Source organism: Pezoporus occidentalis, unplaced genomic scaffold (genome assembly GCF_034315485.1).
Source record: "Pezoporus occidentalis ecotype Australia unplaced genomic scaffold, CSIRO_AGI_Poc_V1 ctg169, whole genome shotgun sequence".
Classification (NCBI taxonomy): Eukaryota; Metazoa; Chordata; class Aves; order Psittaciformes; family Psittacidae; genus Pezoporus; species Pezoporus occidentalis.
This window is the reverse complement of record NW_026913521.1, coordinates 461,459-474,931: the sequence shown is the minus strand read 5'-3', so window position 1 is coordinate 474,931 and position 13,473 is coordinate 461,459. Positions and strand designations below refer to the sequence as shown.

General features: G+C 48.9%; 1 protein-coding gene across 1 annotated transcript; it reads left to right on the top strand.

Annotated features, from left to right (window-relative positions):
* Positions 1-3,014: 3,014 nt before the first annotated feature.
* AP5Z1 (adaptor related protein complex 5 subunit zeta 1) lies at positions 3,015-13,095 on the top strand. Its single transcript, XM_062613564.1, has 17 exons — positions 3,015-3,156; positions 3,567-3,704; positions 4,033-4,219; positions 5,805-5,946; positions 7,013-7,122; positions 7,559-7,727; positions 8,162-8,302; positions 8,681-8,718; positions 8,796-8,958; positions 9,186-9,361; positions 9,811-9,953; positions 10,684-10,833; positions 11,058-11,169; positions 11,539-11,636; positions 11,845-11,977; positions 12,139-12,353; positions 12,663-13,095. Exons 1-17 carry the CDS (start codon positions 3,116-3,118, stop codon positions 12,931-12,933), a joined length of 2,427 nt encoding a protein of 808 aa, XP_062469548.1. The 5' UTR covers positions 3,015-3,115; the 3' UTR covers positions 12,934-13,095.
* Positions 13,096-13,473: the final 378 nt, after the last annotated feature.

Genomic DNA, 13,473 nt, shown 5'->3' with positions numbered 1-13,473 from the left:
TTTCTCTAAGGACCTGAATGAATGCTTCACCTCAGTGCTTACTATCTGGTGACTGGGCTCTGATACTAGAGGGGAAGACAGGATTTGGTGGTAAGAAGAGTAATCGGAGCAGTGAAAGGAAACAGCTTTCCTCCTCAGCAGAAAACAGCCCATGTTAAAACCACACTTCCTCTAGTATCTGGTTACTGCTTTGTGTCTGCTGCTGAGTTAAGCAATGCACCTCTGCTGTGATCTCAGCCTTTCAGTCCTGCTTCTACCCCACCTCAGTTTCACTTAAAGCAGTCTGAAACAGAGCCTGCCTTAAAGCTAAGGGCGACGTTGAGGGGAAATATTCTGCTAGCTGAAAGAAATATGAGATTTAAACGGAGCAGAAAAAGTGAGATTCCCTTCTGTTTCACTGCCTTGCTGCTAAAAGTCTGGTGCAAAACATTCTAATGTTCTGATTTATATGCCATTCTTTGGAGGTGGGCAGGCTGCTAGGTAGGCAGAATGGCTCTATAGCAAATGAAATTACTGTAAACTTAAACTTGCTTTATTTCTCTCCTGAATGGGCTTGAAGTAAAGAGAACCAGAGTACTGTTTGTAAGATCTTTTGCTTTAATGGAAAAGAAACTGGAGAATATGTATGTATATATATATATATAAATCTCATTCAAACATACTGACACAGAAAATGGAATGGCTTTAAAATGCAGAAATCTGACAAGACATTGTCTTGGGTTCTGGCTATTTGTAGAGCAATGGGACTGGCCTTGTCCAGCCTGCCAGCCAACCTCCACATAGCCAAAAAGAGCTTTCAAGAGTCTGTAGCTATCCAAAGGACTGTTTTCAATAAGACTGTTAAAAACTGCTTTAGGGGTAAATCACGAGTTGTATGTGAGCAGTGGATGGTAAAGGTGGAAATTCAGATCCAACTCTGAATATTTGCTTAGATAAATCAGAAGAACCTGAAATCCCCCTGTTCTGCAGATAACACATTCCCACCGAGTCCTTAGGGGACGGCTGCACCCTGAAATACCTGAGGACCTGAAATACCTCAGTGGCTTCACAGAAGCATTTTGTAACAGAGAGCTGGAGGGAGCCTTGCCCCTTTCACCTTGGTTTGGCACTTAAAGACAGAGAATGGATGGGGGGACTAAAGCCACGCTTGCATTTCAGTTCCTGGTGTTGCCTGTACAAGTCACCTCCAGCCAGATGTTACGGGGTTTGTGGGGTTCTTTTTTCTTACAGCTCATATCAAGGGTATTTTTATGTGACTTGTTTTCGTTATCAGTGCTTTTCACAAAGCAGGTGTGTATCCCAAGGGGGAAAGCTCCATCTGGGGCAGTGGATGTGAAGTTCATCATCATGATCTGGCCATGTTGCAGCACTGCTCCTGTGAGATGCTTAACTGCACAGGTAGACTGTGGCTCCCACAAGGGCTGGGAGAGCATCCTGGTCGTGCCAAGGAGGCTGCTGCTCATCAGAGGAGACGGTAAATACAAGCATCCAAGGAGCAGGACCTGCATTTCCACATCGGATGGGATACAAGTGGTTTTGTCTGGTTTTGATATGGAGCCATACTTTGGGGTTTTTTTAAGTAATTTGAGATCTGAATGTGATTTCTAATGTATCAAGAACGTTAATATTTTAAAGCTATAACAAAGTTTTAAATTTCTACTATTTTTGTTTTTCACTTGTTTTAACTGTTCTGTTACCTTCATTTGATGTATGTGGTTGGGGAATGTTGCTTCTCCTCTTAGCATTTGTTTCTATAACCAGAAATAAAATTATATATGAAAGAGAAAATGCCCTGAAATTCCTGGCTGCTTTTGAGTGACAGACCTGCATCCTTCCAGCACAGTATCATAAGGGGGTTAGGACTGCAGCACCAGCCTGTGTTGTACCTACCCCTTCCACTATGTGTTTCAGTGTTTTTCTTGTCCTTTTATTATTCTCATTAAACGCTTTAGGAAGTGTATGTTTGGACACCTTGCATTGGTTTAGAGCTCGTGGATACTCTGATCCCTTGTTGGTTTTTGGGGAAGCTGTTAACTCGTGGAAGAGGGAACTTAAGTACCAGTGTGTGCTTGAGATCCATAATGCTTCCCTTGGGGATTATAAATGATTCCTGCAGTTCTAGCTTTCATTTTGTCATGAAGTGAAAGGCTGTTATTTTGAAAGATAAACTATTTCAGTGTGTTTCCCTGTAGTTTACAAGGATCGTTTCACCTAAGCATATATGGTCAGAAGGTAGTTCTTTACCTATGTTATTATACCTAGGTTTTCCCTCCGATAATAGAGCTACTATTTAAGTGCAGGGTTTATTTTGATCAAGCAAAGTCTTTCTGAGTTTTGAAATGGAGTAACTTTTAAGACCTCAGTTGACACAAAGTAGCTGTATTTGACTAAATAACGTTTAATACAGTTAGACACAGTGTAGCAGACTTAATGCCAGGCCAGCATCAGGCAGGGAAGTGCCAGGAGGCAAAGTGCCAAGCTCCCTCCTGTGACATCTTCTCCCTGCAGGGTGATGCACAGCTCAGTGGTCAGAGCTTCACCCTTATTGGCAGTCAGGAGCAGACATAGTTCTAATTGGGGGAATATTAACGTCTTTTTAAGCTTTTGGAAGCTGGAGACCACCTGCTGAGCAGCTGTGTTAACATCTCCAGCCCTTTTGGGAAGCATCATATTTTAAAGGGGTTGTTAAGAACGGTTAATATGGCCCTTTTTATCATCATGCTCCTACAAACCCAAACTCTGCCCTATCTCTGCCATGAAGCGATGGTTCCCATGGGTCTGAGTCCTGAGAACTGATCTCTTTCACGCTGTGCGGGACAGCCTTGGGCTCCTAAAGGAGAGAATAACAGCAGCGGCATGTCAGAACAATCAATGAATAGCCCCCAGGGAGGACTTTCCCGTTACCCCTTCTTCCCTCCTCTTGGCGGGCAGGATCCAATCCTCTTTCCCCAGGGCTATCGCCAGCCACACTCCACCCCTACCGGAACCTTCGCCAACGGAACCTTTGTGCAGCAGCAGCCGCATCCCCCCCCGGAGCCGTCCTGGGAGGACCGCCCGCCCCTGGGGGAACGCTTTGGCCGCGTACCGAGGCGGTGGGAGCTGCGGACCGTCCGGCATGTTCACGGCAGCGGCCGAGAGCTTCCTCAAGCAGGCGAGGTACCGGGAGGGTGCTGAGGTACCGGGAGGGGGGTGCTGAGGTACCGGGGGTGGTGCTGAGGGTACCGGGAGGGGGGTGCTGAGGTACCGGGAGGGTGCTGAGGTACCGGGAGGGTGCTGAGGGTACCGGGGGTGGTGCTGAGGGTACCGGGAGGGTGCTGAGGGTACCGGGGGGGGTGCTGAGGTACCGGGAGGGTGCTGTACCGGCGGGGTGCGAGTTACCGGAGGGTGCTCATAGCTCAGGAGGTGCTGAGGTACCGGGGGAGGCCGCAGGGCTCCCTTGGGGCGGGCCGAGGTCCTGCCTGAGGTGCCGGGGCTGGGGTCGGGGTCACACCGGGGGCGGAGGGCTGCGAGGCTTCCAATGAAGACCAGGAGCTGACCGGTGTCCCTATGGGCGCTGCCCCCGCCAGGGAGATCCAGGAGGAAGAGCTGCGGAGATTCGCCTCCCGCGTCGCCGCCCTGCTGCAGGGCCCGGAGCTGGGCGCGGAGGCCGCGGACTGCCTGCAGAGGCTGCACCTCACCGTCGCCGCCACCAAGTACCCCCGCAAGTGAGTGGCTTGTGCCTCGTTTGCTTGTGCCTCGTTTGATGCTCGCAAGAAGCAGCGCGTTGCTTCATTGACAGAAGGAAAGGGAGGGGGGAGCTTAGTGCTTTAAAACATCACCTTGTTTGGAAAACACTGAGTTCCACATTAACGTAAAGCCCTTCACTGGCTTTTTTTCCCCCATTGCTAAGCAGAAGCTGCCTCCTTTTGAGTTCACGTCACTAAGCTGTGCTAAGGAACAAAATGCAGGAGATCATCCCAAGACCATGGATATGAAGGAATTAAGCGTCTGAATCGTGCCTTGCAGTGATGCTTTACTGTGTTCCTCTTGCAGGCTAGATGGCAAGTTTGTGGAACTGTTGCAGACAGTGCTGTGTTCATCCAAGAGCCCTGCGCAGATCCAGGTGTTATGTGCTGCCATCCTGAGAGAGATGTCGCCTTGCAATGAGCTGATCCTGTCCTGTGATAAGATTCAAGATGCAAAGCTCCTGAGCCTGGTGTCCTCTGTCCTTTTGGCGCAGGTAAATGACCTGCCAAGGCAGAAATCTTCCCTTGTCAATAGGGACTTGCTTTCTGATTGTTCCCTGTTTGCTGAGTTCAAAGAGAGTGAAAAATTAATTGGAAGTGTCTAGGAAAAAGCAGAAGCATTTCCATGTTTATTTAAAAAAAAAACCTAATTGTTCTGTTTTGCACAGGAAAAAATGGCAAATTTTTGCATTTAGTATTTGATAACAAAGACTAAAAATTGTGGTGTGTAGAGACTGGGGACCTCAAGCAGGCTTGTAACTAACTGGAAGCAAAAAGGACCTCTTTAATGCTAGCTGCTATAGTAGACTTTAAGTCAGAGCTGCTTGAACCTGTAGAGCAAAAGATTTGAGAGTGAATTTATGCTTTTCATGGTGCTGGCTTTCATGTTCAAAGGTAAAAATATATACATAGAACCTATAAAACACGGAGGGCTATAAATGTGGATGGCACTTCAAAGATCTAGATTCAACATGGGGAAGAAGACATGAGGACCTTCCTGTTTTGAGTGCTGCCTGCACTGACTGCCCTCTGGGGAGTAAGCTGGAAACTTTTCTACTTCTTCTTTTACTATTATTGTGCCTATTAAAGGTAAAATATTTTTCTGCACCTTCTCATTCTGAGCTTCACTGTGTGCCAGAAGTGCCTCCTATGTTTCAGATTGCTCCTCTGAGTCTTACTTAGCTGGAGGAAATGAAAACATAGGAACAGAAAACAGAGACATATTACCTATGTGCTGCCTTACAAAGCACCTCTCTCCCATATCCAGCCTTGAGACTGTCCTGCAGTGTAAAAGCATACCCTGGCTGTTAGTTTTTGTTAGATTACAGCTGAAACCATGCAAGGCTTTTCATCAGTTTTTGATGTTACTAAAGCTTACTGTATTTTAGCCATTTCAGTGTCACTTCTCTAACATGGGCTGTAATGAGCAGCAGCGTCATTCATGATAGCAGCCCCAGTTCAGCCCCACTTCAAAAACATCTGCATGTTTTCATTTGTCACTGCTTTGGGTGGAAATCATCCTCCTTGTCTTTGCTCCCTCTGCCTTTTGGCTGTGCAAAGCTCATGTTCTTTTTGTAAAGCTTTTGGCTTTCCGCAAAACACAGCCTCTACTATTTATAGCCACGGCTATAACAGCCTCTAAAAGAGGAAGCTGCTTTATTTTCCACATTGTGAGGCTATAGACTAATCAGAGAGTCCTAGGACATGATCAAACAGCCAATTTTCTATTCATAAAGCTCTAATTTAACATCTGAACCAGCAAACTGACCATGTGGGGAGTAGTTAGTGCTAGAACTGCTCTGGAATTAATGGATCATAGTGTTCAAATTCAAGACATCCATTGCAGTTGTTTATTTCCACTTAAAGTGGTGGTTGTCCAGAAACCTATTGTTCCATCAAAGTACTCTCCCCTCATGGAAATTGTGAATTCACATTGCAGAATTGTGGTAGAGTAGCCTGTGCTGCAAGTTCCTTTGGTGTTTGACATTGGTACTGATGCCTGATGGAAGAGTTTGTATGGCACTGGTTTCTAGCAGTAGTAGATGATCCGCCTAGCTTCACCTCTGCTTTATTTTTAAGGGAAACAAGAAGGCTGTGTCTGCTGTGGGGCAGCATGTTGTAAAAGTCCTCGAAGGAAGACTGCCTGAGGGTCAGAGTGCACGGTACCTTCTTCCTGTCCTGTCAAATGTGGTCAGTCTTTCACCACAATCCCTAACTGAAGGTAAATATATATGAGGGTCTGAGATGACCATCTGGCTGTGACCTATATAGTGATTAGAAGGCTCACTGAAGTGCTTGGCTGGGAGTAGGACTTAAAAACTGCTGTTAAAGTGACATCTCTGCCACAAGGAAAGTGAACTTATTGGGCAAGATACATTCTACCACTCAAAAATGGGACTGGGCCTTCAGCTGCTTTGGCCCCTTCTGGGGACCAGAGTTTCTGTTCTGCCTGGATTTGTGTCATGGTAACAGGTACCCTAGGTATGGTCTCCAGATGCAGTAGGAGTGTGAAATTGTAGCTATACTGAAGCAACGTAAGAGATAGAAACAGATGTGCCTGTGGTCTGTTCGAGAGAGCAGCAAAAACAACTAGGTGTACTCTCTGTAAGAGAGGCAGGACTGTATGGGTAGTGGTGGGCAATATGCCCTAGTGAGTAAGCCATAAGAGAGCATTCCAGGTGTAAAATGGTGAGGAATTGTGTTGTGAGCAAGAGTCTGTTTCTGGAAGTTTCTTGTGAGATTTGTGTATGTCCTGCAGTACACAGGAGCAGTTCTGGGGAGGATGCTGGGCCAGGGTGTATGGGCTGGCTGAGCAGGCAGGATCACCTGCCTCAGCTCCTGTGTGTTCTCTGTGAGGGATTTATGCCTCTGTCTGCAGAGCTGAAGCCAGCCACTGCCTGAATAGATTTGACAGTATTTTTGCACCTTCCTCCTAATAGCATGTGGATGGAGACAAAGGAACAAGTGCCTCTCGACTCTTCTGGTACTAGAAGTCCTTGATTCTAGTGCTCACTCCTTGACTTTTTGTCTGAGGAAACGGGCAAGACAATAATGAGACTGACCCAACGGCTAGGAGCTAGGAAAGGACACAGGGCTCTGAAATGAGTGCGGGTGATACTGAAGTAGTATGAGGAGGACTACAGGGCATCCACCTTGAGGTACCAGTTTCTTTGCTGTCACAGAGAGAGATGGTGGTCTAGGCGAGAGGAAAAGCACAGCAGTTGAGGGGTGGCAGAGGCTGCTTCTCTGCCTGATGTAGCAATGACCCTGTGACTTGCCTTGTACAGAGCAGACCAATGTAGTCAGTAAAAAGATGGCAGACTGGCTGAGGCATGCAAGTATTCAGCAAGGAGTCACTCAGTCCTCTGGAGGCTTCTTCAGTCCCAGAAGCAGACAGGTAAGTGATCATCTCACAGGGGCATTTGTTACTTGCCTGCTGTTTCGGGTTCCCAAAATCGGCTTCTTTTGGGAAATGATAACTTAGAAATGCCAAGACACAAGGGAAAACCAAGTAGAGGGATTTATAGCTCCAAGATTTAGGAGCTCTGCTGCAGAACCAGAGCTTTGATCCCTGAAGTAGTTTTAAGGGGAAAGTCTTTTAGTGACCATTAATTTGGAATAAAAGCTGATTGCAAAGGAGGCCTGTGTCAGAGAGAGGGGGAGAGTTTGAAGTGTTTCAGCTCAGGGAAGGATCCAGCAGAGCTGGCTTTTCTCTGCAAGACCCTATAGTACATATAAATGGGATCCTTATCTCCATGGGCTGAGTGGAGTTCTCCCTCCCTTCTCCCTTAGCCTCTCCCTGGGCATCTGACCTGCTGAATGTTTTCTCACAGCCTGGTCCTGTCACAGAGGTGGATGGTGCCGTTGCCACAGACTTCTTCACAGTGCTCTCAGTGGGTCAGTGCTACACACAGGACCAGTGGCTCAACATGCAAGCCTTCTCCATGCTGCGGAAGTGGCTGCTGTGCTATGGGGACAAGGAGTTGAAAACCCCTAGTTCAGGTACGAGCTGAAGGGCTGTGGGCCAGTCTGGGTTGCACCCTCAAGAAGGGTGTGTGCTCTGTGATGATGAGGTGGTTGCACCAGCAACCTAGCAAGTGGTAGGAATAGGGGTAAGAGTTAAGAGTTCATGGACTAGGAACAGGGAAACTTTGGGAAGAAATATCACAAAACCTCCTTACTGACCCTTCATGAGGAATTACTTGTTCAGTGAATCCCCTAGTTTCAGACAAAGCTCCGTGGGTCCCTGAGAAAAAAAAGGCCTGGGTGGTGGGAGACAGCATCTCCTTAGAGTTCTTGTAACACTCCCTTCTTCCCCAGTCTCCTTTTCTTCAGAGTGCACCTGAGGACTGAGAGCAACCTTGCTGTTAGTGAGCAATTGTGTGGGTTACATTGCCCAGGACATGAGCTGATACATGGTAACCTTGATTCTGTAGATGACAAATCAGGAACGGACAGCTCTGTTATGTCTGTGGTCTCTGCTACATCCACACCTGGTCTCCTGCTTCCCCCAAAGGAGCATCTGCGGGAGAAAGCCTTTGAGTACTGCCAGCGGCTGATTGAGCAGAGCAACCGGCGTGAGTCTTGTCATGAACCCTCCTTGGAGTTCTCCTGGGAGTATTCCTGAAAGTGTTTCTGGTTCACTGTCTCTCCAGGCTGGGATCTCACTCCCTAGACTCCATAGTCAGGTTGTAGGCATAGGACCTGTTGCAGTTGCTGGTGGAAGTCATTGACCAGCCCTGAGCTGGGGCCCTGGGAGGGATTTGGAGGCAATGGCCGTGTTCTGCCTTCCACCCTTGGTTTGCAGGGCAAGCTGTGGAACCTGGTTCTCATTAGGCTGGAATCGGGATTACTATGTGTTCCCAGCTGTCCTAAAATCTGTGTTAGTGCTCAAAGTGACAACCTACTGTCCCTGTTTGGACTCAAAGTTTAACTTGGACTTCTTTCTCTGGCAGGTCCCCTGAAGAAAAGTGATGGAGACCTACAGAAAGCTGTAAGTACACAGAGGTGGGGCTGAAGCTGGGAGTTTTGGCTTCTCCCACTCTGATGTGACTCTGTGTTCTCCTGTAGTGTCTCATTGAGGCAGTGACAATCATGGACATCATCTGCAAACAGGACTCCTCCTACGTGCACCGTGCAGTCTCCTTCCTGAAAACCTTGCATGGCAGAATCTGTGGGGATGCCTCTTATGCAAGAGCACTACTGCCCATTGCCCAGTTCTTCCTGAACCACAGTAAGTCATCAGCTCTCACCCCCTCCTCCATGATCTACTTTTGCATACTCTTAGCACAGCCTTTTCTCCTGGCAGTTTGCTGGCTGCTAGAGCTGGTAATTCAGCCTTGGCTGCGCTCTGGGATTGGATGATCCCACTCCAGGAGACCCAGGACATGGGGTGACTGTACCTTTTGTTGGCCGGGCTGCTGCGTCGGCTGTGCTCGGTAACGTGCTGTGTTCTCCTAGGTGAAACAGCAGCTGTGGACTCTGCAATCTACAAACACCTATTCACTGATATCCCAGCTCAGCATTTCCACAACCCATCACTGGCCTTTGAATTTGTCCAGTTCTGCAAAGACAACAGCCAGCTCTTCACTGAGACCTCCAGCATATTCAAGCAGAGCTTCCCAAATCTCTTTAAGGTACAGCTTGCTAGAGCAGCACAGGAGAGAGCCTGTTGCATGTGCCTCCATGGCAGTGCTAGGGAGAGAACACACAACGACTGTTATAAAAGCAAGCATGAGTTTGAAGAGGAAAGAGGGTTCTGGGTGTGATTAGCACTGCCAGCAGAGGAGTCTGTGTTAGGATTACTGCCTGTGGGTTGGAAAGCGGTAAACACAGTTAAGACACAGCACTTTGTTTCTGGAAAACTTTAATAAGTTGCAGCTTGCCAGCCACTGAAGCAGCTGCCAGATGCCTGTGTTGAGCTTCCAGCAGCCCCCAGGTCTTGCCCAAACCCTCAGACTTCTCTGGTTTTGCTTTTAAGAAGTGACTTTCCCTTCCCTGTCTCTTTCAGTCACAGTGTGAGAATCATCTGGGTGTGTGGTGGGGTAGGATTGATAATGCAGCAGTTTGTGCCTGTTCCTTGCAGTTCCTGGCATGGAACAGCCCACCCCTCATCTCAGAGTTTGTGGACCTTCTCCCAGTTCTGCTGGATTCAGGCACAGCCGTTGAGGTCTTCCATTTGCTACTTGACCTGCCCTGTTTGACAGCAGCTCTGGACATCCAGCTGAGGTAATGCTACCTTCTGTTCCTCTCACTTGCTAATCAGGGTATTGGTGGTGACCATAGCCCAGTATGTTTCTGTGAGTCTCAACTGCCCTCTGGCTGCTGCTGTCACAGAATGAGAGGCATCTGCTACAGTCAGGTTAACACAAAGCTGCAGCCTGGTTTTCCTAGTAATGTGCTGTGCATGGGAAGAGAAGGTGACCAGCTCTTGCACTTCAGTACATTTCCCTCTCCATATCTAGTTCCAAACAGTTGCCACGTGAGAGTGTCTGCAACCTCAATACAGAGGTTTTGGCTACCTGGTCTTTCCTCCCTGCTCATACCCCTCTTTTCTGGCTTTCATCTCCTGGAGGCATACAGAGGTTTCTTCCTGAGGAGGAATTATTAGGAACTTTGAGTCTCCAGGAAGGTGGGATAGCACTGGAACTGGCTCTTACTGGAGTGCTTAGAAAAGGGACTCATCCTAGAGGCAAGAGGTTGTTGGGTTTTGATGAGTGAGGGAAACAGAGCATCGTTTTCCCCTTTCCTGGGAGTGATACAGAAGCAATTCTGGAGCTATTGTCTGAGCTTATAATGCTCTGTCATCTAGGTTCTCTGGCCTCCAGAAGGCCTGGGGAAGACCAGCTTGCTGTCCCTGTTTTAGTGGAAAGGGAATTACTCCATTCTACAGGATTCCAGCTGTGCCCTGTGCTTATTCTCATAATGCAGCACATTCTTTGTGTTGACCTCCTGCTAGGTCAACTGCTCTTCCTACCTCCAAGAGGGCTGCCAGCAACCCAGCTGTGAAGCCAGCCACCTGTATGGAAGCCTTTCGCCATCCCCTCTACAAAAACATGTTCCAGTATCTTCTCCGCACCAGTTCTACTCCTGAAGATGCCCCAGAGAGGTGGGACACTGCTGTAGGAGACTGCCACAAGGGTTTGGTTCGGCCATCCTGCTCTTGGAAGCAGCACTGGGATTGATGGGAAGTCGTAGCTGGGGTGAGATGGATTTGGTCTTCCCTGTGTTATCTTTGCCAAGTGCTGAAAGGCCTTGTTATGGGGTTGGAGGAAGGCAGCCAGGAGAGTAGCTGGGAACAAGCTTCAGCAGTAACTCTACTCTTGCCCACAGGCTGATTCCACTTCGGCAGCTGTTGGGATCCCTGGCCAGCAGCCCAAGGGTCGTGCAGTGTTCAGAGACTGTCCCTGTCTTACTGGAGCTCTTTTTCAGGGTGGTGGCAGAGGTAAGCCCTTTTGGGGGAGTTTGGTTCCTCGTCATGCTGGGATCTTTCATTACCTGAAGAACAGTCATAGAAGCAAAATTGTTAAGACACTGCAGCTTCAAGAGAGGGGGGAGTGGGATAGTAATAGTGGCATGAACCACCCCTGAGCTGGCTACTACTTCATCCAGAGCAGCAGAAAAGATACATGTTCTCTTAGTCAGCTGAAAAAGAGGTGGGTGAGAGCAGAATGAGTGCCTGGTACTGGCTTTGTGCACTGCTCCTGTCCTGCTAGATGGGGCTGTTTCTGTGCTGGCTGTCTTATCTGGGTGGTTAGTTTGGGTTTTGGCTGCTGGAAGTCACTGGTGTTGCTGAAACAAGGCTGTTTGTCAGTTTGCAGATGGTCCACTGATAAACCAGCTGGTGGTGCTGCTGCTGCAGAGGAGTGACCAGCTCTATGAGATCCCAGCATTTAAAGATGAGGTGTACAGGTGAGATGAGACACTAGGCCCAGCCAAGCTCCCAACCCTTTCACTGCCTGCAGCCTGCCAGCCCAGGAGCCTTTTCAGTTGTGGTCCAGTCCCTGCTGTGACAGAGTGTGCAGACACTGCGCCAGGGGCTGGGTGTTGCCAGCACCTCCTTGGTTTGGTGATGACCACCTTGCCTCTTGCCTGAGCTCTGCCCATCTCTCTTCTCCAGGGTGCTGAGCTCGCAGCTGGTGGTGCTCTGCAGTGTGCACCCTGCAGTCATCGTGGAAGCATCCACGGAGATCCTGGAGTTCTCAGGAATGGCCAGCAATGCCCAGAACAAGGAGGCCATCTTCACCCAGATGGTAAGCAGGGCCTGCCTGCTGCTGGCACAGGTTGCTCCAAACTGCAGTGTGATCTGTTGATCACCTTCCCTTTCCTCCTCTCCTCTGTCCTAGGATTAGCTAATCTGATTTGCTTTGATTCCCTTTCCTTCTTGCCCTGAACACATCTGCCTTTGCTTCAGGTCTGGGCTATTGGAGAGTACATGTCTGTGTCCTACGACAAGCGCTGCACTGTGGAGCAGATCAACGAGTTCTTTGAAACTCTAGAGGTTGTGCTCTTTGAAATCACCCAGCTCCGACCACTGGCCAGCATCCCCCGCTATGCACCCAGCACCATCAGTGCCCTTATGGCCACCTTGACCAAGTTGGCAGCTCGCAGCCAGGACTTGATCCCCAGGTGAGGAAGGATGGCAGGAAGGGCTAAGGGCTCAAACACGCAGACCTCATGGGTCCAAACACAGATGTTTGCTAGTGTTAAATAATCAAGCTTGGCAGCTGATGGAAACTGAAACAGGGTAGAGGAAACAGGCTGTGGGGAGCACAGTTTGTTTTCCTCTGCTGACTGAGGCTCCGTGCCTCAGGAGGAGGGGTTTGGTAGCATCTAGTGTTCATCTGCAACAGTCTTTTGGAGTACACAGGTTTAAGTAGTGACCTTACTGGGTGCGAAGGTCCTGCCAGCTGATGTCTGTGTCCTTCCCTCCTGCAGAGTGTCCATGTTCCTGTCCAAGATGAGGACGTTTGTGCAGAGCCCGGCTGTCACCTCTGTTTACTGCGAGGCAGACCTTGAGGAGCTCCAAATGCAGGCAACTGAGCTCAGTAACCTCCTGAAAATGCCAGACGTGGCTCAGTTTGTGCTCACTCCACCTGCAGGTGTGGGCAGCACAGGGTTTCAGAGAGAGGTGAATGACTCCCTCCCTTTTGCCCTCAGGATAGTCACCCATCTCCTAGAGCCGGCTCCTGGCTGCATGCCACGGTGAGGGCATGAGGTTACTGAGAGGCTCCAGCCTCTGTTGCAGCTCACTGGACACTGTTGATGCTAAGGCTGAGGCCCTGCTCTTCACTGGAAATGAGGAACAAATGATTGTGAATGAAAACAGAAAACAGGAATAAGTAGAGCTGAGGTTGCTCTTCTGGTCTAAGGCTGTTTGTGTTTCTGTCTCCTAACACTGGTTGCGTTTCTGTTGCCTAAGTTAGTTTTATCTCTCTCTGGCAGTAAAGATTGAAAATCCCAGTGGATCTGTGTGAATGTGACAGGAGAGCAAATGCATGCATTAATGCCCTGCCAGCACACCATGCCCCTGTGGAGACATACTTCATCTTCGCTCCCCACCTCTGACTTGTTTCTCCCTCCCTTTTGCCCTCGTTACCCCCTGGCTATGCATGTGCTTCCTTTATTGCCTCTCTGCATGCAGCCAAGCAAAGGCCTGTGCAAGGTGGAGAAGGCAGAAGTGACTCCTTTAAGTGTTGTAAGCCCTCGCTGCTCTTCTGCCTTACCTTCAGAGTGAACATGTTGAGAT